General features: G+C 46.8%; 1 protein-coding gene across 1 annotated transcript in view; it reads right to left on the bottom strand.

The window, feature by feature from the left end:
- Positions 1-11114: 11114 nt before the first annotated feature.
- GABRA3 (gamma-aminobutyric acid type A receptor subunit alpha3) overlaps positions 11115-27869 on the bottom strand; it is a 128568-nt gene continuing 111813 nt past the window's right edge. The window contains exons 9-10 of the mRNA XM_032772196.2: positions 24147-24358; positions 11115-12172 (exon numbers count right to left, since the gene is read on the bottom strand). Of these exons, the coding sequence (XP_032628087.1) occupies positions 11846-12172; positions 24147-24358 (539 nt within the window). The 3' untranslated portion in view covers positions 11115-11845. The remainder of the gene's footprint in view (positions 12173-24146; positions 24359-27869) is intronic.

The following is a 27869-nucleotide window of genomic DNA, read 5'->3' as shown; positions in this document are numbered from 1 at the left end:
GCTTCGAGCACCACCTCCCTGCCCACCATTCCCTAACACATCAACTCCCCCTTTGGAACTCAGCACATTCTGCTTGAAGAAAATAAGTGCTCAGAGTTTGTTAAAATATGAGTTTTTATTTATTTGTTTCAGTAGGAGTTTGAGAGAGTATGTAGAGCGGATGGCGGATGATCTAATTCAGTGAAGAGACTGTACAGTCCCATCTGGTGTAGTATAGCAGGAGATTAATACTTGGGTTGGAAGAATCCTTCTCATCCACTCAGATCACTGGTCTCCGTCATCCAGTTTCTGTTTCAAATGTCTCTTCAGAAGTTTGTTGTATTTTATTTACTTGCTTAACATTTTCCCTTGCTTTAACTTATCAAAAAAGCTAAAAGCTGCAAAAAATCGCAGGACTCTGAGCCCCACCAATTAAAACCAGGCGAATTAGGTTTCCAGGAAAGGTTGAAAATTACACTTCAGAAATACAAACAGCATTAAACATTGCACCAAAAAGCATTCGAAACACACATCTCAGAGACCGAGAGAGAGAGAGAAAGAGAGATCACAGTTTCTATAAGAAATCCTTTAAGAAGGTCATTAATAGCCAGTCAAGAAAGAAAATAAAGTTAACAATTTTTTTTTAAAAAAATCTCTATTTCTCGAGTCGTTAATTATTTACAGCTGCGCTCTTAGGAGTAATAATAGGATTGTCATGCATTAAACTGCTGCTTGCTAAGTTCTTTCCCATAGTGAAATAAAGACAGTCTTACAAGATGGAAAACAGAAGAGGCAACATGGGAGCTGATTCAACCTGAGGCAGCAGAACGAGGCTATCTCTGGTGTTTTGTTGCAGGGTGGTTTTCATTGCGATGGACTGCCTTGGCATTTTGCTCATGAAACATTGCTAACATCTGTGATCAGACACCAATGCTGCAGCTAAAGAAATGGCTGGTGCTGCCATATTGAAGTCAGATATTGGCCTATGGTGCTCAAAGGGCCAATGGGCAGCGAGAGTCTAAATGATTTGTTGTCCCATGACAGGACAATAGGGTGATTTGAAAATACTATCTCGTCTGTTTAATTAAAGGGACACCTTCAACTTGAAATCTAATCCATTGAAAGAAATGCGATGAAAACTACTCCTGTTCCACGATCCTGCTCCCAGGTTTGGGGTTGTTACAATCAAATTGTTATTATTTCTAATGTCCCCTGCCTGCTTCCTTGCTACTGCATGAAAAGCAACAGGGAAAACTGGCCAACTATAGAAGGGAATCCAGAAAGTCGCAGATCCTACAGTATTTAGGCACCTAACTCCTATTGAAATCAAAGTGAGTTTGGTGCCTAAATACATTGGAGGATTTGGGCCAAAAGGCCAAATGTACAAAATAAGCCAATATTCAGACAGAACTGGGATTTTCAAGCTGACGGTTGCTTTAAACAGCATTGAGTAAAGGCTTTATCCAATACCCTTTGAAGTTAGTAGGAGTCTTTCTGGTGATGTCAATGCATATTGGATCGAGCACTGTGCTAGCTCACTCTACTAGGTAGAAGAGATCCTTAGAGCTAGGTACAAAACTTTCTCCAAATTGGTAGGTAACGAGTGCTAAATGATACTTAAAAAGTTATTTGACAGAGAACATCTCTTCCCTTAGGTTTGTGTGAAAGTCTCACTTCACCAATATTGGCTTTCATGGTATTTCTGGTGATGAAACATCAGCACCAGTGCAGGATCCAGCCCTTATTCATTAAGGCTTTAGATTTTGTATACCAGGACATGCACCATTACTGTTGACTTCAAGGGACATTGCACATGTGTCTGAAGACAGTACTGAACCTGATTTGTTTGTGACTGGTGATGTTCTTGGCTTTCTAAATATATCATACAGTGACTCTCCTCAATAACTAGTTGTAGTATAAAACGTTCTGCTGTCCTGTGACAGAACATGAGAGACTGTGGCAGCTGAAGATGCAGCTAGAGTGTGGACAGAGAAGCCAGAGAAAAGAAATGAGGGAGTTAAACCAGGCCACCACTGCAAGAGGATCCACTGTTGTTAACGCACACTGGAATGGCTAAGTGATGTCCATCTTATACGTTCAGGTGGGTATCACCACAACCTGTCTTTACCTTATACTGTATGATAGTCTTGCCCCAGAAGAGCCAGACCCCAAATGCTTAACCTGCAATGGCCCCAGTTATACTTAGTATGCAGGTTCAGTTTGGAGAACCAGACAAATAGGCATCAGCCCACTTGGCCAGCAGCTGTCTGTTGAAAGGACTAGTGTGCTTTCACCTATGGCTGCAGGGTGCTGGCTGTACTGAACTTTTGCATAGCAGCACCTCATTTTGGCCACAGCCAGGAACTGCTCGCACCCCAGCTCTTTGATGGTGCTGGAAGCTTGATTTGCTCCTGGCACTGTCTGCTGGAGCAGCTTGGGGCACTCTGTCCCACCCCACTGTAGAAGCATCTTCTCCTCAGGCCTCCAGGCCCCCTCCCATGCTTCCCTCAGCAGTCAGGCTGCAAGACCACTTTGTCTCCAGGGATACAGAGAAGCCTGGGTGACTGAATGTGAGGGTGGGTGACTGGCCTACTGGGTGTGTGGCTGGGTGGGTGGAGATGACTGGGTGTGGGTGAGGAAGAGAATGAATGAATGAGTGGGAAGAAAGTAGCGGAGGAACTGAATGGAAGTGGAGAGCAAGAGAAGGAACAAGTAGAAAAAGAAGAAGCTGAAACGATAGAGAATAGAAGCTTGAGAGGCAGAAAGGGACAGGAAATAAGGTAAACATGGAGCAGGGCAGATTTCAAAAACAATAATAGAACTGAAAGCAGCTGGGCCTGCAGACTCCTGCAGTAAAGGGACCAGGAATGGACCAAGTGCATGTGTAATCTACACACATCCTGGGTGTAGTGTTCTGTCTCATCTAGTGGCACCAAGATTACTTAAAGAGAGAGATAAAATGAGTCTGTTCTACAGCCAGCTGGCTTTTAAGTCATGTGGTGGAGGCTCATACACTAAGCTCCAAAGATCCCAGGTTTGATCCCACCCGCCAACAACTGGGGTCTCTTGGCATTACAAGTGGGGGCTCATACAGGATTCCAGCTGGGAAGTCTCTGAAGCTCAGGACATACTTCCTCAGCTAGAGGAAATATGTAATCCACACACATCCTGGGTATGGTGTTCTGTCCCATTTAGTGGCACCGAGACCACTCAAAGAGAGAGATAAAATGAGTCTGCCCAATAGGTGGTTGGCTTTTAGCTGATGTGGTAGAGGCTCATGCACTAAGCTCCAGAGGTCCCCAGTTCAATCCTACCTGCGGATGACTGGGTCCGTCAGTGTTACACATGTACACTTATGGTCTCTAGAGAGAATATCTGGTGGTATGGACTGCTTTGCCTGTCTTGCTCATCACTCTTGAGTCATGCCGGTCAGCTCAAAAAAACCTTGACACCATACTGTGCTATCATGTTACCTTGCTCTCTGTGTGCATGTGGCTATAGAGCAAGGCATATATATGTGCCCCTTTCTGGTCACATGCAATACTTCCAAGGTCTGCTTAAAATATTGCGCCTATCTGTCTATAGTAGGTGCTAGTATGTCGTCTGCCACTGCAGGGTCTGAAAAACTCCCAAGTATTTAGCAATCACAATCTCTCTCTCTTTCTTCCTTCCTAGCCTCCAGGAGAAAGCTTGATTAGTTCATGGAGCTAACTTTGTTTTTGCTTGTGTGTTGTTTTTGCCCATCTGGCATGGACACTGTGCAAAGCCATGGGGAGGAGAACATAAATGACTTCCTATGCCCAGCTGCAACAGACCCTGCCGTCAGGCCCCAGGAAGAGAAGAAACACAAGTGAATCTCTGTGTCTCGCTGGAACAGGGCCTGGGGACAATCCTCGCACCCTCCAAGAAGAGAGGAATTGGAACAGGATTGCTGTAGTTAGCTGGAATGGACTCATGAAGAAGAGAAGCAATTAAACAAGATTTCTGTTCTCCCTCGGGCATAGATGCCAACCAGAGAAGCGTTTGTGGCTTTGTGTGGCCACCCAAGCATGTTCTGAATGGCCAGCTGGCATTATTGGATAGTCCAGCTCTGCGTACCATTTAGCTAACTGCATTTTTGAAGAAATAATTGCATTCAGTGAGCTGGGCATTTGAAAGTCATGCTGCCTTCCTGACAGCCCCTATCAGTAATGAATGGGCAGTGTCAGTAAAAGTAGTGCCCTGCATTGGTACATTTTCCTGACAGGTGCCTGGCAGTGTCCTTGGTACCAGGCAACAATCCATTAGTGAGCCCCGAATACAGATCGGATGCGTTCTCTCTCATCCCCATGCTTCCTGCTGCCCTTAGGTGATTTGGGGAGGATCTGAGAGGGACTCGGATCTCTCCTGGCCCTATTTTTATGCAGATGTAGCAGAGAAAGAAAGAATTTAATAAAAATGGACATTTCCCCTGCTCTAGAGAGGAAGTGTTTTTACTTTTAAATACACCGAGCTTGTGAGCCACAACTCCCCCCCACCCCCAAGCACTTGGCTGCCTGAACAATAACAAGGTCAAATACTAAATATTTCTGCCTTGAAGCCATCAATATCATACAGAGCCATGGCCTCTTGCCAAACCGCCTTCAGGAGCAGTTTAGCTTGACACAAGGAGAGGATTGGTTTTACTTTGGCATTAATAAAGTGTTTAAGTTTTCATGAATGCTCAGTCCTCCCCCCTTGCTGGAAACCACAAAAGACCCTGAAAACTGTAGATTGAGAGAGAGCGAGAGAGAGAGAGAGAGAGAGAGAGAGAGAGATGGGAGGGCATTTGATCTAGGGGTAGGTGACACCTCAGAGTCATATGAGAGATGGGACCAAAGGGGGGAGCACCCCATCCAGGTGCTTCTAGCTTGTGGCTGCACCATCCATTGATCTGCTCTGAGATAGCATGAGAAATCCTTGACCTGTCAAGTGTCCAAACTCAGAACAGCATAAACCAATTCAATAGCTCATGCCAACACACAAAGTAATGGGCTACTATAATGTGCCGCTTCCTTACACAGTGCTAACTGTGCTAGCCCTTAGGTAGGCATATACCTTTAAGAAACATTTTCCTTTAACAGCTCTTTCTCTTTAACAGCATTATTTCTTGAGCACACCTGTCCCTTTAACACTGTTGTCTCATAAGCAGGTTTATCCTTTTGAGGTGTCCCTGCATTTAACAGCATGATATGTTAAAGTGCTCTGTCCCTTTAACAATCTTATCCCATTAGCATGGCTTGTCTACAAAAAGTCAATTTCTAGAGCAGCTTTATGCTTTTCACAGCTCTGCCCCTTGAATAGGTTTATCCTTTCAGCAGGTCTATCCCCAGTAAAGTCATTTGCTCAGTAATGTTCCTTTAACAGGACCCCTCTCTCTCTGGGCCTTGCTCCCTCTGTGGGATAAAGCCATGAATGTTAGATTAAGGTGTCAGCTCTACTTGGGGCACTGGAGATTTCAAGTGAGGTTCATAAAGGTGCTGGATCTCTCACTAGTTTAACTGGCTTGGACCAAGAAACCCCTCCTGGTCTGCACAAGACATGCATGGGCGTGTCTGCTCGTAGGAATACACGACTGACTCTCTGCAAGACATCATTCCTTGATTCCTTAATAATTCCTTTAGAAGAGGAACATTATCAAGGATTCATTATTACTGTCTACCCTATCCTCAGCCGTGTGGTCTTGGAAACTGCAGTGGGGAGCCAGCCAGAGACTGATGCCTGCACAACAGCTGCAGAAGCAGCTAAAGCAGGGACTGCTGGACACTGAGGATAATTTGTACAGTTTGACTTTCTCTGCCCTCGTTTGCTTCAGTCCCCTCCCACCCCATCACACAGTCTTTTCACTGCAGACTCATTCCACCTCAGACCTTCTTCCCTGCCCTCTTCTCACTAGCTCTGTCCCCCTCCCTCTTCCCTTGTTTTTCTGTTGGCAAATTCTGCCCTAACTAAGCTCCCATCCCCCAAAAAATCATGGCTCTTCCATAGTGTCTGCCACCATCACATTGATAGCTCTGCTTGCATGTTATATTTAGAGATGGTCAGAAAAGCTTTGACAGAACCATTTTCCATCAGAGCATGTGGTTCGGTCAAAATTGAAGCACTTCATGAAATTCTGTCAATTTTGCCAAAATTTCATTTAACAGAAAACGAGGGGGGGGGGGGAAATGTTCTAACAATGTCAACATGTTCTGTTTTGACATTTTCCAAATAGAATATTTCAATTTTTCCTTTCATTTTGATTTTTTTAAATTGTGGCTTAGATATATTATAATATACTATGGACTAAAAGAGATCAAAGTCAACACAAAACATTGAGATGTACCAGAAACAAGATGGTGGGTTTTTAAATTTTATTTCATGGGGAATTTTGAAATTTTGGGGTTTCATTCCTAATCAGAACAAAATCAAATGACCCAATATCAAATTCCTCCATGAGATAAAATTTCCCTTCTCTGCCCAGCGCTAGTAGTTCCTGTATCTGCCTTGTTAGCTTAGAGCGTAAGCTCTTCAAAGCAAGTCTCTCTACTCCTCTTTTCTTGCTCAGTGCCTAGCTGCCAGGTTGCAGCCCCTATACCAGCTCCTCACTAATCTCCTGTTGCATTTTTGGCTGCACTTTTCCCCTCACCTCCTTCTCTACGCACTCCCTATCCGTGGCCCCACGAAGTCCCGGGACCTCCTGGTCAACCTCCTCCTCGCCCTGGCTAAAAAAGTCATCTACATGACCAGGGAGAGGAGGTTGGCCGATGGAGACTCCGGTGACTGTGGGGCTTGTTTCCGGTCCATGGTTCGTTCACGTATCCGGGCGGAGTTCCTCTGGGCGGCATCCACTGGGTCCCTTGACGCCTTCAAGGAGCAGTGGGCGCTGTCCGGGGTTCTCTGCTCAGTGTCCCCGTCAGGCTCCCTTCTTATGACCCTCTGACCACACTTCCGTCCCTGTTCTTTTATTAGTTGTCCCCTGTAATCAGTGGGCTTCTGCAGTCCTGTGGGTCCTCCCCTTAGGCTGGAGGGGGACCCTTTAGCAGTGGACTGGCTTTGCCCGCCCACTTGCCAGGAACCCAATAGATACAATGGTGACCCAATCTTGGCTGTTCCTTAAGCACTATCATAATAACCATGACTGCTAATAATCTATAAGCTAGTGTTAAGCACAGGCCTTATCTGGGATTCCTTTAGAAAGGTAAATTGATGAACAATCTAGTGTTAACTGGAAGGACATGTCCTAATCTCAGCCTCCAATAGAAAAGAGCATTCCCTGTTCCCTAATGTCAGCTGGCAGGGAGTGTTAAACCATCTATTTATAACTATCTTTCCAAAACGCTTCCTTGCTTGGAAGCAAAACTACAAACTCTGTTTGTTTTGTTGTTTTTTTAACCAAGGATGCTGGTCTTTCTGCCTCCAGCTGGCATTCTGCAGCACGCATCAGTGCCAGGTTTTGGTGGGAACACACTTGGCTTTTGCTCAGTGTTAACACATACTCAGGAAGTGAGCAATTTATCAGGCAGACACCTAAAATCTAAGAGTAACATGGTGGGGTGACCCATTATCACTTCACCATCACTAGCCACCTCTGTAGGAATAACCGCCCCAGAATGAGAAAACAAGAGGTTGAAAGGCTTCATGCTAGATATGGGCACGAAACACACTCTGAAGGCTGAGGGTGAGACAGATAAGAACATCCATGTTGAAGAGTTTCCAAAAATCACCTTAAGAAAACACTCATTCAGAGAAACACCAACCAAGGCCTCTCCCATCTCTTACTTTGCCTAAGGCTTGGGCCTGGCCTAAGTGTGTATAGAAGAGTTCCAAGAAATAGCCAGATTGTGGCCCTGATAACTCAGTAGGCAGCACACTTTCCTTCGTGTCGGTTTGGAATCAGTGTCCCAGTTAGGGGTAGGGGAAGTGAGGGATCACTCCACTGCTGGCCGTGGCATTTTTCAGATGCCGTGTAGTGGCTAATGAGAGCTGCTGGCAGTTTTTGGTTGGTTTAACCTAGATGTTTGCTTTATAAATAATTTAGCGAGAGTTAAAATAAACAGACATCAAAGAACATTTCCAGGAAGCAGGACTGTCAGCAGCAAGAACATGCCTAGTGAGACATTGGACAAAGGGATCTGTGCTTCCCATGGCAGAGCGGCTGAAGGGGATGAATGCACATATCCAGTTGGAGCATGTTGCCTATCACTGCTGAGGTCATTCTGACATTGCAGGGCCCATGTTTAAGTTGGCATTCGATAGAATACCTTTTGTAAACACCTGATATTCTTTAGTAGCCATTTTATTGTGTTTGCTTTCATAGGGTTTCTATTTCACTCACTTAGGGTTGACTATGATAGTGACATGACTATTTTATGACATTCACTTTGTCTTGGCTAGTTAAGAAAATGATCTGGAAATACCTTCCAAAATACCCAACTGACCCTTGGCAAAGGGCTGCCCCCTGGTGGCCATGAAAGAGCCTGTCAGCAGTTAGCCCTTGTGGTGTTAGTCACAGAGTTTGGGGCAGGGATAATGTTAGCTCCAGGGGTGTTACAATAGCTGTGCTTGGAATACTTAATGGAGGGGTTAGAGTAGCCTGTTTGCCATAGGGCTGGCTTTAGTGGTATATGGTAATTTAGAGAAAGGGTGTTTGTGACAGCAGTGGTGTTAGAACACAGTGGTGTCAGAGCAGAGGAGGTTGCAAAAGCTGTGAGGTTAGCCCCTAAGTCCTGGCAAATTCCAACACTTGAAGGCCCTCTGCAGCCTTCCTGGTTATCATAACCTTTTCATTGTCTGTCGTGGATGTAAAGTGACACAGCTGCCGTACCATACCCCAGCGTCACTTCCTGCAGTGGCAGGTGAGGCGAACCCTCGCTGGGTGCTGAGTCAGCTCTCTGGCATGACAGGCATTGAGGAAATGTCATATGCATTCGGGGTCTGTGTGCTCCTCACTTGCCCCTGAGTGGAGGGGAGCGCAAACCTGTGGATGTCAGATTATCCCACATCTGCCTACTGTGGGGTTCTTGCACCTTTCTCTGGGGCTGGGAACAGTCAGAGACAGGATAGTGCACCAGATGGAGCATGGGTTTGATCTAGTCTGGTCGCTTCTAGGCTTCTGTCTCAGTGGCTGTGATAGGACAGCCAGTGCAATGCTGTCATCGAGTCAGTGGGAGGGATAAGAAGCTGTGGGAGCATGTGTAATAAGAGCTCATCCACATGAGTAACGGTTGCACAGTCTAGCCCTAAATTCCCTGTGCTTCCCTGCTCTGATCGTGCAGTCCTCATGAATATTGAAGAAGGGCGTGTACTGTTCTTAATAATAATTTAAGCCTTTGCCCACCAGGATGACATTGATCCCTGAGGGCCAGCACCAGGCCAATGCACCATTTAAGTCCCACTGGTGCTAGTGCCCTGCACGAGTGTCAATTTCACCTGAAATGCACATGGGTGTACACAGAAAGGAGGCCATATGATGCTCGCAGGCCAGTGAGCTGGGCTGCCAGCAGCCTCCTCGCATGGGGGCAGATGAAGGTGACACCAAAGAATCAGCACGGGTTGGGGTTAGGAGGGTGTACCAGATGCAGCATGTAATTCCCGATGACTGGGCAATGTGTCCGTATGTCCAGACTAGTGGGAAAGGAGACGGGAAGAGGAAAGGACAGCTGGGATCCCAGCATGTAGGCACAGTTGTTGGGGAAGGTGCGGCTGCCCCTGGCTGGCGGGAGGGGGAAAGAGCCTCTCTCAAAGGGAGCATCCTGGGGATTCAGGTCTGGTTCTGATCTCGCTGGCCAAACTCCATTGGCTTCAATAGAGTCACTCCTGATTTACATGAGTCACAACTCCTTGTAACCCCTGCCCCCAAGCAGGACCGATGCTAGGGTTTCTCGCGCCCTAGGTGCATGGCCATTTCTCCGCCCCCCGTGCTGATCCTGTGGCTCCGGTGGAGCTGCCGCAGGCATGCCTGCGGGAGGTCCACTGGAGCTGCGAGAGCAGCCGACTATCCGCAGGCATGACTGCGGCAGCTCCACCGGAGCCGCAGACCAACGGACCCTCTGCAGGCATGCCTGCGGCAGGTCAACCAGAGCCGCCTGCCGCCCCCCCCCCGGCAAAATGCCGCCCCCTCAATAATCCTGGCACCCTAGGCGATTGCCTAGGCTGCCTAAATGGTAGCGCCGGCCCTGCCCTCAAGTGAGGATCTCCTCTCCCTCTTGTCAGGAGAAAGTTTTATTCTTTCATAGACAAGGACCAACATTGCCACTGCACTAGGGCTCCACCTTATTGGAGCAAAGATCATTCCTGGGCTGGGCTCCAGTGGGACTGCACATCTTGGTGCCATGCTCTGCTAACACTAAGGTCCTGTCCAGTTCCAGACACCTCCCTTCTCATGTTTCACCCTTAGACGGTGAGGTCTGTAAAAGCTTGTAGCTGGTGGCAGGAGAAAGGATGATTTTGGAAGAATGAGAGTGGGAGGGGAAAAGTTAATGAAGAGGAGGAGGAGATTCATAGATTCATAGACTCTAGGACTGGAAGGGACCTCGAGAGGTCATCGAGTCCAGTCCTCTGCCCTCATGGCAGGACCAAATACTGTCTAGACCATCCCTGATAGACATTTATCTAACCTACTCTTAAATATCTCCAGAGATGGCGATTCCACAACCTCCCTAGGCAATTTATTCCAGTGTTTAACTATCCTGACAGTTAGAAACTTTTTCCTAATGTCCAATCTAAATCTCCCTTGCTGCAGTTTAAGCCCATTGCTTCTTGTTCTATCGTTAGAGGCTAAGGTGAACAAGTACCTTAGCCTGGTGGCAAAGAGGATGGAGGCAAGGAGATTGGAACAACAGAAAAAAATTAAGCCACCCATAAGCCCATACATTCCCTTGCAGCTTATAACTTTCCAAGGATTTGGAAACCTCTCTTCAGCTTCTGGTGCTCCTCAGGGAGGTCAATCACTGATTCACCCTGATGACACTTAAGTGTCTCTCTGGCTAATGGAAAGCACCATATGAAGTGCCCACTGGAGGCACAAATAACTAATGTTCTGCTTGTTTTCACTCCATTAGGAGAGGGTGGTATAAGTGCAGTGGAAGAGGATACTCTGACAGGGGCGCTTGGTTCTGCCCAGAGAGAGGGAAGGAGGATGGCTGGGTGAAGATGGAGAATTTGCAGCCCTGAAGATGTCCACATGATACTGTAGCCAGTTACACGACAGCTACGGCCTCACCCATTGCGTTCAAACAGGAAAGGTGCATGTGGCAGCTGACTATGGTAACACAGAGGTTGCCTTGCAGTGGAGGCTATGCAGCTCCCTGAACAGCTCACAAACCAGTCACTGCTCTAAGAATAAAACTACTGCAAAGAATAACACAGTAAGTCAGCCCATCTAGCAGGATGTCTACAGAGGTCATTGCATCCTTGATGTCCCTATGCTTCCAGGAGTCTCTAAGCAATAGGTATCCACAAAACCAGGGCAGTCTATCACAGGGTGGGAGTGAGGTTGAAAAACACACCAGCTGGCCTCAGTAAAGCTTAGCATGGAATGAAAACAGCATGCAAGCAGCTTTCGTTTCACAGGGAGTGGAGGGGGAGAGACATGGGCAACGGGGACGGGACATCAGACCCATGATGTTAGAGGCACACTTTTTTTCCTTATTCTTTTTTATCATCAACAGAAAAAAATAAACTAAAATAAATCAAAAAGGAGTTAAATAAATGTCACAGGTTTGTTTACATTAAAATGCTCTAATAATAATCAAAATTGGTCAAATTAATATTATTAATAATAATAAATCAAACAAAGAAGAAGAAGAAAGCCCCGGAGAATTCCTGCCTGGATGGCATTCACAGATGGAAGGTTTGTGTGGCTGGGTTATTGTTTGGGGATCATGCCCTTGATGGCCGACTCCCGGTTTACATACGTGGCCCAGTAGACCAGGTTGAAAATGGCGAAGAGGACGGGAAAGACAATGCGTGACATCTTGTCCACCTTGCTGACGCTGTTGTAGGTCTTCTTGCTTTCCGGGGGCTTCTCCTCCATGCGGGGGCCTTTGGGGGGCACGGTGGCAGTGGCAGTGGCAGCAGCACTCTTGGAGATGGTGGGCAGACCGGGGTCCTTGGTGATGTTGAGCGCGTACGTCGTGCCCACAATGTTGTAGGTGTTGTTGGCTTTCTTGGCCAGTGCCACCGGCTCTTTTTTCTAGGGAAGGGGGGAAAATCTGTATCAGACCATGTAAAAGTGTAAGGAGAACATTCCCCCTCTCAGCTGGCAGCTGTGTGGGTGGCAGCCGTACTGCGACCCAAAGGAAAAAATGGTGGGGGGAGAAGACTAGTGTTCAGAAGCCTCTTCATCCCTGCTCTACTTGGACTGCTGGAGATGGGGATGAAAGCGTTCTGGATTCTCCTCTTGCTTACACCGGTTGGAAACAGGAGTCACTCCCTGGAAGAACAGCACACAGTGCCTAGCACTATGGGGTCATCGGACTCCTACATGCTACTGCGATACAAATAACCACCAAAGGCCAGGTGCTCAGTCCAGTGATATCCCCTTAGCGTTGCTCCAGTGGCACAACAGACACATAGCCAACATGCTGGCTCTGCTCCAATCCCTCCCTCTTTCATGTAGGTAAAACCAGCACCTGACGATATGGAGAGGCACTTTTGTCTCCACCTCATCTAGGCTGAATCTTGCTCTGGCACATGTGAGGAGTCACACGGTAACCGTGGTGTAAGTGGGAGGAGAATCAGACCCAATGAGCTCAGCGACCTGGGAAAGCGCTCGAACAAACTATCTACCCCTGCTTCCTGGCTCATGTTGTGGTGAGGAGCATCACTGATACAGATTAGGGGTTGCCATGTGTTTGTATTTGTCCAGTGTGACAAAGTGAATTACCTTGAGATACCGGGTTATATCATCGTGACCTTTGTGTCTTTATGTCAGGATGCTTGTATCATGCATGATGACACTGGATTGTGGTGCCATGATGCAATACCATGTGCTGCCTCCATGCCTCAAGGGCAGGTCATCCACCCTTTGCACTCCTGTGCTGCACAGTATGATGTCGTGAGGATTCAAATTCATCCAAGGGTCCTTTTAAAGTGCCTCAGGAGCTAGGCTGGCAAGATGAAGGACAGACCCTGGCAATCAGGCTGGCTCATGGCTTTTGGGATGGTGGGTATGGCAGTTCCAGCACTGAGGGAAGTTTCCATCTCACCCTCCTTTCTCAGGAGTGCTGCTACTAGGCAAAACAAATCCAAGGAGATATATGCACCTTCCCCACACATATCCCCTCTCACCAGTCATTGGGCTTATATGACAACCAAACTGCTATCAGAGTGAGCTGATGGTAAGGGAACTTTCTGCAGCATGTGAAGAAACTAAATTGGCTGTGGATTGGTCACGCTGCATGAAGTAGAGATGCAAAATGGACAGTGTTGATGGCAAGTGGATGGCAGGCTCAGGTTTACCAGTGGTGGACATGGAGTGTATGTGTGTGTGTGTGGGGAGGATTTGGGCTAAGAAAGGGGATAGAAGAGGAGATTGGATGTCTCGAGGATGAGACCAGACCCAGCGAAGGAAATCTGATACATATTACACAAGCTGACCTTATTCATGTAATGAAAAGCCCAGGGAGACTCCGACAGATCGCCCGTACATCCCACTCTACGCTCATTGCAGTTGCCACAGAGCAGATCCAGGTGCCAGAGGTGCAAGATGTGGCATCCTAGAGATTTATGCTCACAAAGACACATAGGTACAACGAGTGTGGACAATAGTTGCTAGCAGCAACTGCTTTACAAGGGGGAAAGCATTTCACAGATGTGCCTGCTATACCATGTAGGCAGCACTGCCGAACATTCTCTGGCTGTGGCTGGAACAGACCAGCCAGAGCGGCTAGGACAACAGCCTGGGAGGCAAGAGCCACAAGAGAGTCACTAACCCCCTGTGTAATCCCAGATCAAACCACTCTATTTGCCTGTGACTCAGTCACACTCGGCATGAAAGTCTGTAAAAGCAGAAACGTCATTGCAATTCCTATGTTGCACCAGTGCTGAATAAACAGCCTGCCCAGTGGGAAGCCAGCCTTTGTGCCCAGTGGGAAGCCTGTAGGATTCTACTCAGCCTCAGCCTCCAGCCTGGTGAATTCATATCAATCACTATCTTTAGGTATGGTGGGGAGCTATCAGGCGATGGGAGCCCAATTCATCCCCTGCGTCCTCCATTAACTTTACTAGAGTTCCACCAGGGACACAGCTGACCCTTTCACTGTATATCCCTGTCATACATGGACATAATCGCCAGAGTAATGACTAAATGAGGTGATGCCATCAGAGCTTTGAACATCACATCACATCACCTACCTTTTCCAAGCGCCTGGCCTTTGAAGTGCCTGTCAGCAGAGCTGGCCCACCTGTTCATTGTGCATAGCACTAGTACAAACTCAGCTACTTTTTTGGTTCACAAATTGTTCACTGAGCCAACCCGTCTTATCACCGAGCTGTTTTTTCTACTTCCTTTGACTGCTCACCATCCATTGTCCATGATTTGTCAGCTAAGTTACATAGCATTGTTCCTGCTCATAGGCTGCATGACTGCAACTTTTTAAACTCAAGGAGCCTCAACAACAACAAAAAAAATTGGAGCTATACCAATCTCCTAGAACTGGAAGGGACCTTGAAAGGTCATTGAGTCCAGCCCCCTGCCTTCACTAGCAGGACCAATTTTTGCCCCAGATCCGTAAGTGGCCCCCCTCAAGGATGGAGCTCATAACCCTGGGTTTAGCAGGCCAATGCTCAAACCACTGAGCTATCCTTCCCCCCTACAAACCCACTGCACTTTCTGCTATAAATGTTCAAGACAAATATTAACCTTCGCTAAAGTCTGTGAAACCTTCAGGATGCATGGGTATTTCCAGGAAGATACTGTCAACTTCAAAAAACACGTCAACAACAAATATCAAGACCCCAAGCATCAGAGCGAACCTGACTCAGTGATTATATATTTGCAAAGGTTTTTTTCCCCCAATTGCTTGTGCTCCGAAGGCGGCATGGTACAGCCAATCAAGCCCCTTCACTCCCATATGTTCCTGGCTATGGCTATTAATCCCACATCTGTCTCTCCTGCTGAGGGAAGATTCAGCATTGTTCTTGCAATCTCCCGTACCAAAATGTGCCATTAATCACGTAGGGTGAAATAAAGCACCAGTGGCTGGGTTTTGTGAAGGCCTCTTAGCAGATGCTGGGACAGGCCACCCCAGAACAGCAACACAGTTCTTCTCTAGCTGCTCTTCAACCTGTAGACTGCAATGGTGGCAGCTGCTCTTCTGCAACCCCTAGACAGGTGGTATGGCATGGTCCATATCCAAAGCTCCTCTGCATGCAAACTTAGTTGTAGGCACCTTCCTGCAGTACCTGGGGCATGGAGACTCCCCCACCTGTCTACTCTTTCTGCAGCCTCACAGTGCTACTGAAGCACAGGTGAATTTTACCCCCAGTCAGTTACCTCAGGAAAATGTGACAGTCCACAATGCATGTTCACTGGGATGCTACAGGCAGCAGCTGATCATTCTTTAAATCCGTATCCAATCAACACATTAAGTGATGGCAGTTCCAATAATAACTCCTGCAATTGTACAAATAGAACTGCAAGTGACAAAGTGCAAAGACTGATTAGACTAATGATCAGGCCACGATTGTAGTATTTTATTGACAAGGTGGTAAAGATTGTTATTGTCTTCAGTGGTTAACTGAGCAACTGATTAATGATCAATTAATTTGATCAGAGCCATGATTAACTGTACATCCTCAAAGAAGGTGAGTTGTGTGAGCATGTTGTGAGCCATCAAGAGATACATAAAGATTTGAAAATGTTTTACCATTTAAACACTACATATACTGTGATGAATTCTTACTGTAGCTACAGGGTGTAGTAAGATTATTAATACATAATAATGGATTGAAAGAATGATCAATTACTGCTTGCAGAATTCTACTGAAAGTGCACTGTGTTTTATTTTATTGTTAATCAGCCATGTTACTGACAGGAGTTGAATGAGAGACTGCAGCTGACATGACATTTCTCAGCCTGGACAGTGCTTCCCTCCAAGAGGTGACCTTGCCAGCCTAGTGTAAGCATGTGAAAAGCTGCTAGGCATCTTTTACTACTGGCACTCGCTATAACGAAGACACTGTATGTAGTGAACTCACTCACTGAAGTGAGTACTTTCCTTTTGCTTCAATGGGCTTTGGATCAGGCCCTTAAGTCCTAAGGGAGGCAGGAAGTGCAGGAATGCTTGAAGCCTAATAGCCTTTCACTTTCAACTGCTTGGGAATGTGGTGTGTGGTGACGCTTAGAGTGGTAAGGTTGTGCACACATTGTAATGAGTTTCTGAGAGTATCCTGGTAACCAAGGCTCAGAAGCTCAAGAAATCAGACTCTTGAGAGATTGGCACACATGGTTTGTCCCTAGGTTCCCTGGGCTGTGTTTTATATAGTTGATGATTCACGCAAGATTTCAACAAGGAAAAACATGTTTATTACAATCAGATACAAACCAGTCCTCTGACCTCCCAGCGTGTTTATTTGTGTGGGATTCCCTTTGCTAGCAAAATAGAAAGGAAAAGTGGAAAATCAAAAAGAGCAGAAAAACAACCCAGGTCTTTTAAAACGAGTTCAGGTCTCACCATTGGGAGAGAATGTGTGGTCACCCTCCATCATTCATCACAAAGCTGACTTTACACATTGCATTCCTAATGGAGGAAAGCTAGCGTGATAAGACATACATTTCTAGTGCATTATAGACCTCTCATCACATAGACTCATAGACTTACAGACTTTAAGGTCAGAAGGGACCATCATGATAATCTAGTCTGATCTCCTGCACAATGCAGGCCACAGAATCTCACCCATCCAGTTCTATAACAAACCCCTAACCTATGTCTGAGTTATTGAAGTCCTCAGATTGTGGTTTGAAGACCTCAAGCTGCAGAGAATCCACCAGCAAGTGACCTGTGCCCCATGCTACAGAGGAAGGTGAAAAACCTCCAGGGCCTCTGCCAATCTGCCGTGGAGGAAAATTCCTTCCCAACCCCAAATATGGCGATCAGTTAAACCCTGAGTATGGGGGCAAGACTCACCAGCCAGCACACAGGAAAGAATTCTCTGTAGTAACTCAGATCCCAACCCATCTAACATCCCATCACAGACCACTGGGCATACTTACCTGCTGATAATCAAAGATCAATTGCAAAATTAATTGCCAAAATTAGGCTTCATCATACCATCCCCTCCATAAACTTATCAAGCTTAGTCTTAAAGCCAGATATGACTTTTGCCCCCACTACTCCCCTTGGAAGGCTGTTCCAGAACTTCACTCCTCTAATAGTTAGAAACCGTCGTCTAATTTCAAGTCTAAACTTCCTAGTGTCCAGTTTATATCCATTTGTTCTTGTATCCACATTGGTACTAAGCTTAAATAATTCCTCTCCCTCCCTGATATTTATCCCTCTGATATATTTATTAAGAGCAATCATATCTCCCCTCAGCCTTCTTTTGGTTAGGCTAAACAAGCCAAGCTCTTTGAGTCTCCTTTCATAAGACAGGTTTTCCATTCTTCGGATTATCCTAGTAGCCTGTCTCTGAACCTGTTCCAGTTTGAATTCATCCTTCTTAAACATGGGAGACCAGAACTGCACACAGTATCCCAGATGAGATCTCACCAGTGCCTTATATAATGGTATCATGTTTTTGAGACAAGCTTCCCTCCTCCCCCTGCCATATACACACACACTGGTTGGCAATGAGATTTTTGCTGAATCTGATTCTGTCTATATATAGCTGAGCCATCTCCTTTGAGAGACGAAAGCCATGACCCAGGATAGGTGGGTTTCATCCCCCACTCTGCCATTGACTTTCACTTACCTTCTCTGTGTCCCAGTTTCCCAGTCAGATAGTGATACCCACCTACCTCATGGAGGGCTGGGAGGATTAGTTCATTGCCATTTGTAAAGCACATTTGGATCTTGGGCTATGCAAAGGATCTGTTGTCTGCCATTATTTATAGATAGGGTATTTGTATGCTATAGAACGTGGTTTCATTGCTCCCTGAAACATTTTCAGTTCAGGAAATTTTCGATCCCACATTTGGAAGGGCACAGAGGACTCTACTGCTGCAGCTGTGCAGTGGGAAGAGGGTTGGAGGAGGGGTTACAGAGTTGGCATGAGGAGTGGATCAGAAGGGAAGGTGTTTTCTGGAACAGTGGCTGGTGTGTTTCGAATGACAGGGCTTGCACACACTGGAGACTGGATCCCGTGCAATGAGGGTGTTGAATGTAGTACAGACAGGTGGCCGGGTAGCAAGTGCTGAACAGGACAGGGAGCACAGAGAAATGCAACCTTGCATTAATGAGAATGATGCATGGCCACCAAGTGACTCCTGCCTATTAGCAAAAATGTAGCTAAGCACCTCATTTGTATGATGAGGATCATCTTTATGCCCATGTGGCCTCTGACACCCTTATTCTTCATCATCATCCAACCCACTCTTCCTTCGCCCTGCATACCTGTAGGGGAGCAGATAGGCCAGGGGCCTCCAGCTTACTTTTGCTCAAGGCAGAAGGCTTTGTCCAGTGCTTAAACTCACTTGTGCCCATGTGTAGCCCCTCCGTTTCTTTGTGCTGGATGGGGCGCAAAACCTTTGCAGGATCAAGGCCCAAAAGCAGGCAGGGCTGAGAGAAGGATGCAGCTAACCATACAGCTGGAGAAGGGAGAAGGAGGAGGCATGGCCAAGGAACTGCAAGTGGGCTATATCAATGGACCTTTGAAGTGAAGCCAATTTTAGGGCTAAAAGGAGCCAACTGGCAACAATGAGTATCCAAGGTACAAGATAATGGAGATTTGGGCCTGCAGACAGCAAGTAGGTAAAGGTGAGAGAGATCAGCAAGCTCTTGTTTGCTCTCGGGGGGATGGGGAGAAGCAACGAGTAGAGATGGGCCCGAGCCATTAAGTGTGGATCTGGCGCATAACTTTCCTAAGGTTTGGCAGTGATCCGATTGAGGGTTTGGTACCAGTCCATCTCCTCTGGTGAGGGTGAGAACAAAATGGATGCACTGTGTACAGTAACAATGGAGAAAGAAGAAAGCATTCCCATACAAACTGTTTTCAATATCTGAGTTTGCAGACTTGCTTTATGTGATGTTCACTGGTGAGTAGATGACGCACACAAATCCTGCGTCATTCACTCACTCACTCATACACTGTTCATACCTTTGGTCTAACAAACACAAGGGAGGGAACCAGATCAAAAACCGAGTGAAAGAGTTTTGCTTATTTTTTGGGAATGTTCTTTGGTGACATTCATCCAGAGAAGACAGGAAGGAGAAGAAGCTGCCTGAGCTCAACTTCACAAGCAATTAGAACCATGGCCTGATGACCAGATGAGAAAGGAGCGATATCCTCTCGCTGCCTGACACAGGACTTTACACTGCTGTATTTCCAGGTGTCTGGTTGCAGCTACTCCAGTTGGGAGCAATTTTGCTCCCAGATGTTCAGGTGAGTGCAGAGGAGGCAAGGAGACAGAACTAAGTGGTGATGCTTGTACAGACAATGATGCCATTGCAGGGGAGTGGCAGGTAAGCAGGCCCAGAGGAGGATCCCTTGAAGATGCCCCACCCTCAGGGAGGGACATTGTTTCTGGGTGGGACAATCATTGGCAATTTTCATTCTCACAAGTTTGGCGGCCTTTCCAGAGTCTGGTGACAAAGCCCCATTAGAAGTGATCTCTCTGGATGCCAGTTGCAAAGATCACCGTAAAGGTGGCTTGCATAGATTTCAGCGATGACAATCTCACTGCAGTTGGTCCCTTGGGATTACAGCGTGGTCAGAATCATCTCTAAGGCCGCCAGTCTACCCATGAGTGGTGGGGAATCCCCTCAGACATGGCACCTCCCTTTGGAGGCTGCATTGCAGGGTCCAGTAGGAAGACTCCCCTTAGATGCAAGCCATCTCCTTTCCAGCGATGAAGCTCTCTCACCACAGAGGCAGTCCCTCCAGGTTCCATTCAGGGGGACCATCTTAGTGGGACCACTCTGGGGATTCCAGCGGTGAAGTGGATTGTCATGAAACTAGTCATCTTTTCTGGGCACCTCAGCCTATTCTCTTCTCTGATTTATTGCTGCATTTCAGCACACCACTGCAGATTGCTCTTCAAAACTGATCCCCTGCCCTCAAACAAAATAATTTCACTGGGCACCAGAGACCATTCTCCAGTTTGATCTATAGTCTCAGGTCCGCGGCAGCAGCTCTAACCTTGTGAAATAGAAATTCTTTGATCCAACAGGGCTTCTTAGGAAGCCACTAGTGATAGAGAGACACAAAAGGCTTATAGGAGCTTTGGTTCCAAGAAGCATTAGTCAAACCATATCAAGATATGGGCTGGGTGTGGGTGACTTTCTCATGAGATCTGTGGTGCTTCCTGATTTTGCTTGGATAAGAATTGCAAATAATGCAGCATTTTCGCATTTCCTAGCTAGGGCCCAACACAGATACACTGTTGCTGGGCTGTAAATTACTGGACAGATGAAGAGTGAGGGAAAGGGGAAATAATACACCAGCAGAATGTACCACAATGTGCCTGGTCCCCTAGATCTCTGGCAGCTGTAGTGAGAGGGCAGATGTCCAGGTGGGGGAGGTCAGCAGATTCTACCAAAGTCCTGAAAAAGCAGGATGACTCCACGAAGTCAAGACAGCCAGCCACCTTAATTGTTGGGTTGTGTGGGAGAAGTTGCTGATGTCGGAGCCATACATAAAAAGATGATTTGAGCCTCAAGGGCTGTTAATCTGGCCCCTTTCACAAGTGTTAATAATTACATCTTTTTCTTCTTCTCCCTCATCAGGGGCTGGGGGACTGGGCAAGCTTCCACCACCTTCATTGGGCCGAGTCAGCTCTAGGGTTCACTTGCTTACCATCTTCTTTGACCACAATCCACCCACTGCTTCCTCAGCTTTCCTTCGGGTCTCTTTCCTATCCCCACTCCTGCCATCCTGCCTTCACCAGGTTCATTCATCTTCTGTGTGAGACCAAACTAGCAAAGTCAGGCCTCCTGGAGTTTGTCAGCTACATCAAGGACTCTGACTTCCACCCTAAAGCTTTCATTTCACAACCTGTCTCTTTGTGTAACTCCTTTTATTGTGCAAAGACATCTCATGGTAAACATCTATAGGCACTGATCTTGCTTCCTCTCTACTGCCCAGGCTTCTGCACCATACAGCACTGTGGGTGCACCATTGATCTACATAACTGGACTTTTAGTAATAATCACAAGGGTGAATACCAAACCCTCTGGTTTCAGGGACAGCTTTCCAAAGACCAGAGCTCAGCTTGGGCATATCACTTGGGTATATCACTGTCAGTTTTACTGCTGGTGCAAATACTTCTAACATTGCCAATATCCAGTCTTGAGCCAGTAGGTGTTTTTGTTTTTTATGGGTGTTTTTTTTTCCAGATTCAACCACCTAACTTGTCATTTGTTTCAAGATCAGCTCACTGAAGGCTGAGACTGAGCCAGGGAGGAATCATCATGACATTCTGCCTAGAAACATGTCAGCAGGATAGAAAAGCAGAACAAACATGGGGATGTAGCTAATTCCCAAGCCCCATGAGCCCACCACTCTTCCTGGAGTGCTCTTTTAACAGTTGGTGTCAGACATGGTGGAAAAGAGAATAGAAAGTACATCCGAGATGGAAGGAAGCTAGTCAGCTTTCCTGATCTGTAACATGACCAGAAGTGGGTGAAGCTCGTAAGGATGGATAAGCACCAGGTAGATAAGCACCCAGAAATCTGGAAGTTTATCTGACCATCTTGAGCTGCAAATCTCACAGGAAAGGCTCCCCTTGTAAGATTTTGGGTATTTCATGTGTCCACGCTGCATTACTGCAGGGACAAGATTTCTCATGGTATCTTCGTGTTATTTTAGCACCTCTGATTCAAAGAGAGCAACTCAGAAATAAAGGAGTTTTTTTTAATAAAAAAAGTTAACTGAGGGTTTTTTTTTTATTTAATTTAACTTCTGGAGTCATTTGAGCTGGGTTTGGTTTAAGTGATGGGTGAAAGGCCACATTCATCCTTATTTTAGCCACTCCGTTCTGCTCATTCCTAAATATGACCCAACCAATTTAGGATCTGATCCGACAGCCATAGATGTCAATTGGAGTCATTCAATTGACTTCACTGGGTCTTTAATCTCTATGGGCCAAATTCAGCCCTATCATGTGAGGTTGATCTCAATGGCGTTGCACCTGCCTTACAGAACCACTCTGCTAGGCCATCTCTTTTGAAGTGCAGACTCAATCTGCAGCATCACACTGGTGTAAAGAAGATCCAAGGACCCAGAAGAGGCAGGGAATCAACATTAGAGGTAACAAAGGCTGGGCTTGCTATGGCAGGGCTGATATTGGCTCTAGTTCTTTAATCTGCCCCCCATTTGCATGTTGCCCCCCCCTTTGACCTTGTTTGCGATGCTGTTGCTCAGTCAAAATCAAAGGACTGAACTACTGAATTCCCTCTCCCCAGATCTTCTTTCAGTGATGCAAGATATTTGCACACGGCCCCTCAACAATTCTGAGCAGCACATTATGCAAAAAAAAAAAAAAAGTGCTCCAGAACCAAGAACAAGGGCAAAGCTGATTTTGAAATTGATTCAATAAATATAAACAAGGGAGCAGCGTGCAACAAGCAATTCCTCTGAGCAGCCCCAATTAGATCATCATGGAGGAAGGGGGGTGTCAATGAAGGCCAGCGATGGCTGCCACAAAGGAAGCTGTCAGAGATGCTGATCTGAAGCCAGAAGAGAAAATCTGGGTGATACCCACTTATTTGCTGCCAGTTGCCACTTCAGATCATTCTCTACCCCCCTCCCCCGTGTAGCCGTCTGCCAATGGCTGAGGGTAACAAAGAGCACCTGTTAAAATCACCCTTCCTTTGATATGCTTGCTCTGCACTGGGGGGAAAGCAGGGCCAGTGCAACCATTTAGGCAACTGTGCTGGGATTTGGGGGGCACCATTTTCTTCGGCAGCCACCGCAGTGGCCAGATCTTCAGCCGCCCCAGTTGCCACCGGCATTCAGGTGGAGGGAGCTGGGGCAGGGGAGTGCGGGGAGGGCCTCCTGCAGCAAGTAAGGGTGGGGGGCAGCACGCAGGGGAACTCCCCGCCCCAGCTCACCCCTGCCCCACCTTCTCTCCGAGCACACCGTGGCTGCTTCACCTCTCCCCCCACCAGGCTTGCAGCGCCTAAGCTGGCTGGTGCCGCAAGCCTGGGAGGTGAAAGAAGTGAAGCAGCGACTGTGTGCTTGGGGAGAAGACGGGACAGGGGTGAGCTGCTTCACTTTTCCTGCCTTCCAGGCTTGCTGCACCAATCAGCTTAGGCACCTCAAGCCTGAGAGGCAGGAGAAGTGAAGCAGCGACAGTGTGCTCGGGGTGCTCATGTGTGGAGCAGGGGTGAGCTGGGGTGGGAGGGTGGAGGGTGGGGAATGAGGAGCTGCCGCAAGGGGGCACCTCAGGGCAGAGGGAGGGAGCTGCCGTGGGGGGGGGGCACCTCAAGGAAGGGGGGGTGCAAGGTGGAAGTTTCGCCTAGGCGCGAAACATCCTTGTGCTGGCCCTGGGGGAAAGCATGGGGTATCCACCGTGACAGGAGGTGAGGGAGCAAGAAGCATGAGGCTGGCAGCTTCTCTTCTTCAATGTGGCCAGCATCCCACCAAACACCTGGCTTTGTGGCTTTATGCTGGTGCATCAAGGCAGCAACATGACGCAAAATGCAGCGGGCAGTGAGCAAAGGAAGAGAGAAATTGAACCACACAGAAACGTGCACAGCTGCAACCAGAGAGAGACAGCCACACATACACAAGCGCACACGCACACAGAGGGAGAGACAGATGGAGACACGAGTGTTGTAGAGGTTTTTTCCCAGCTAACAATCAAGACAATATATTGCACCAGCCCTTTCTCCTTCCACCCCCAAGAACCGCTCCAGTCAAGTCCTGAATTGATGACCCCAGTGAATAGCATCCAGCCTACTGGAATGTGCCGGGCTGCATGTTATCCACTCTTGGTCCCAATGCAGCTCTCTCGTGGGGCGTTTCTTTGGCCTCCCGTGCTTCCTGGCCTTGCCTACAGGACTCACCTTCATCTCCTGGGCCTCCAGCACCTTCTTGCCATCCCAGGCCCAGCTCCGCTTAGTGAAGTAGTTGACCGTGGCAAACTCGATCAGCGCAGAAAACACAAAGGCGTAACAGACGGCTATGAACCAATCCATGGCCGTCGCGTACGCCACTTTTGGTAAGGAGTTTCTGGCGCTGATGCTCAGTGTGGTCATGGTGAGAACGGTGGTGACACCTGCGGGAACAAAGCAGGAGAGGACAGTGCTGTCAAAACATGCAACCATGTTTGTGTGCCTGGTCAATGAGCTCTCTCTTCCCACTCTCTCTTTGACCTCCCAGGGAGAGATGCCATCACACCCATGGACCAAATGCACCAAAGGCGCAGGTAGGTCTAACCCCATTGATTTCACTGGGCCTATGCCCACTTACCTCAGCAATGAGTTTGGCCAGATGCGGGATTTAGGAGGCCTAAGTTCTATTCCTGGCTCTGCTACTGGCCTTCTGGGTGACCTTGGGCACATCACTTCACCTCTCTGTGCTTCAATTTCCCCTCACACATCTTGTCTACTTAGGATGGCAAACTTTATGGGGCAGGGCTGATCTCACTATGTGTTTGTACAGAGTCTAGAACACTGGTGCTTCTGATTGCTACCAAATAAAATAGCAAACAGTGGTAGCAGTGGTAAGGTGCAGCCAGCCAGGCAGACCTAACTGGAGATTTGTGAAGGAGCTGCTATTAGGATATTTAAAATTGTGTTTTGTGGAGTATTTAATATATATCTGTCTGCGCTCCCCTCCTTACTTTCTCCCACAAGAAAATAACTAACACTTAAGACTTATACAATCTTTTCCATCTGCTGATCTCAAAGAACCTCACAAAGGTGAGTAAACACAATTAACCCCATTTTACAGATAGGGAAACTGAGGCACAGAGTAGGGAAGTAGATTGCCCAAGATCACACAGGAAGTCTGTGGCAGAGCTGGGAATAGAGTCCAGGTATCTAGACTTAAAGGCTGGAGCTCTCACCACTGGACCACTCTATCAAGAATTCTTGCAATTATTCATTGCAAAATGGCCTTTTAAATGAATGACATTCTTCATGAACAATTGTTAACAGTGTCAAAGCTTTTCAATTCATGTGACAACTCATGTCTTTTTCAAGTTCAATACAGCCTGTATTTCTTTTGTGGACAAAGAAATTCTCAAGAGTCCGTAGCATACCATACCACTTCAACACAACAAATAAATACGTGTTTATCTGGTAAGGTGGGGTGTAGTTTAGTGACTGGCCTGGAGAGTGGGCTCCTCTTCACAGCAATGAAAATGTTTTTTCCCCATCAGAAAACACTGATTCATTGAAACCGACACTGTTCCTGAGAAAGGCTGTGTTCCAACAAATTTTTTGACTCAAAAATTTGTTTTAAAAAAGTTTTGAAATGGTCAGAAGATTTCATTTTGCTGTTTTCGAAATGAAAAGCTCTGGTTTTCTGGTTCAAAACAAGATTTCATTTTGAAATGTAAGCCATTTATAGTTTTTTTTAAATGGCAAAATTGAAATGAAATATTTCAAAATTATTGAAATCTGAACCGAAAGGTTTTTTGCATTTTCAGTTTGCAAAAATTTTCTAGATTTTGAATTTTTATTTTTATTTTTAGGTCTTGAAACTTTTTATGGGACAGGAAAAAACATTTCCCATCCAGCTCTAATACAAGGCTCCCTCACACCTCCCTGCCAATCTGCCTCAAGCATGATCTGCAAAGAGGAACCTCTGAAGGGATGTGTCTCCATGGTCTGTTCAGTTTTGGCCTCCCTGCTTAGACTGAAAATATGAGTGCCAGCTCTGGCAGCAATGGGACACCTGCCCCTGAGCAACTGGACTGAGATCAACCAATTCATTTCACACAGGCCAGCTCACATGGAGCTCTGAACCAGCAATGTGAAAGTGAAAGACTCTGTATCCTATTATCCATTCTCAGAGCCTCCAGATCCCCATACATGTGCATTACCAGGATATTACTTCCCTACTTCACTTCTATGATATCACCTATCGGGGGAGGAACTTCCTAAATTTCAAAGTTTTCTTTGCTTTGAACTCTTATAAATGGACCCACTTTTCTTTTCTTTCAATTGCCAGACGTTCACTATTTGATGTTTTTATCAAGAATGTTATTGAAATTCTTCATCTATTAGAAATCTGTGGGAGGCAAACGAACAAGGTCAAAAACTTGGTTGAAAGGGTCTCTGTTATTACTGAGTGTGACAATAGCTACTGTCTTCCCCACACCTCGCACAATCTAAGGTCGCTCTTACCTGCCATCATAGGTAGAGATTAAAATATCGTGGGGGATGAAGGGGCTGGGTCCAGTTCTATCCCAGCCCAGTGCACAGGGGAGATCCAGGGGGTGGGGAGTGGGATGCTGGAGAGCAGGCCTCCGCCGAACTCACCCCAGTAGAGATGGCTCCACTCCTGTCCCATGGGGCTGGTCCCAGGGGATGGAGAGTGAGCCCTCCCACCCTGCATTCATCCTGGCTTCATCCTGTCCCACGGTCTGGGCCCAGGGATTGGAGAACGAGCCTGGGCAGTGGCGAATCCATTCTGACTTTGGTGCTGGCCTGGGCCAGGCTCCCACTCCAGCCAGTTGGCTCTCACTACGCCGGGAAGGCTCAAGGCGCCCCCTGCAGCATCACATAGCATGCATTGGGACTGACTGCAGAGATGGGCATGTGCCCGGGGGCAGCCAGGCAGCTGGTGAGATGGTGAGGTGGATAGATTTGGGGGGCTGAGCCCCCTCTAGCTCTAGCAGACTGCCACCTCTACCTGTCATGCTTAAATGGAGCCCTCTCTAATACCAGCAATGTCAGAGAGGAAATGAGGAGACCCTGGTCTCAGGCCTTGGCAAGTGAGTGAAGGAGGAATTCATTTTAAAATAGTTCATTAATATATTTGTAACTCTGGCCCGACCTCCCGCCTCTGACAGCAAAGTGAAAAGATATTGCGTAAAGAAACAAAAATAATGACAATCAGTTTAAGGCTCAGTCCTATTGACTCAGCCCAGAGATCAGCACATGCACAGATCGGACTAGGAGTGTAATCAGCAGTACAAGCTGTGTATGCAGACCCATAGCCCTCTTCCCCATATACACCTGTTACGTCTCAAAGCCAGTTCTGCGTAACTGGCTTATCAGTATCTAGATTCTTGTTATTATTCAGGAGAGCTGATCAGGAATTTGTTGACAGACAGTTTTTTGCCGAAGAATATTGATACTTTGAAACCCAAACTGTTTCCGTGAAACAGGGTCAGTTTTGATGAATGCACTGACTTGAAAAATTTGGGGGGAAAAAGTGTCAATATTGTTGAAAACGAAAATTTCAGTTTTTTTGTGTCGAAAATCTTTTCATTTTTAAAAGAGGAAAAAGGTCAGAACTGAAACAAAACATTTTGAAATTATCAAAACAAAACATTCTGACTGACCCAAATTGATTTTTTTAAATATTTTTTAAACATTTTTTAAAAACAAAATGAAAATTGTCAATATTCTGAGCTTTCATCCCCATTGGGACGGGAAAACTTTTTGATGTCTTGAAAATCTTCGAGAAAACTGCTTGGTGCCCTGCTCTGTTACTCAGCATTGATTTGGCATCACTTGGGGTTTTCTCATTGATTCCAATGGCTGCACGATGGGCTATTCTGAGGAACACTAATGGTGTGTAGGGTGCTGTGAGAAACACAGGGGAAGGAATGG

Source organism: Chelonoidis abingdonii, chromosome 8 (genome assembly GCF_003597395.2).
Source record: "Chelonoidis abingdonii isolate Lonesome George chromosome 8, CheloAbing_2.0, whole genome shotgun sequence".
NCBI lineage: Eukaryota > Metazoa > Chordata > Testudines > Testudinidae > Chelonoidis > Chelonoidis abingdonii.
Note: the sequence above shows the minus strand (reverse complement) of the source record. Positions and strands in the feature narration are given on the sequence as shown.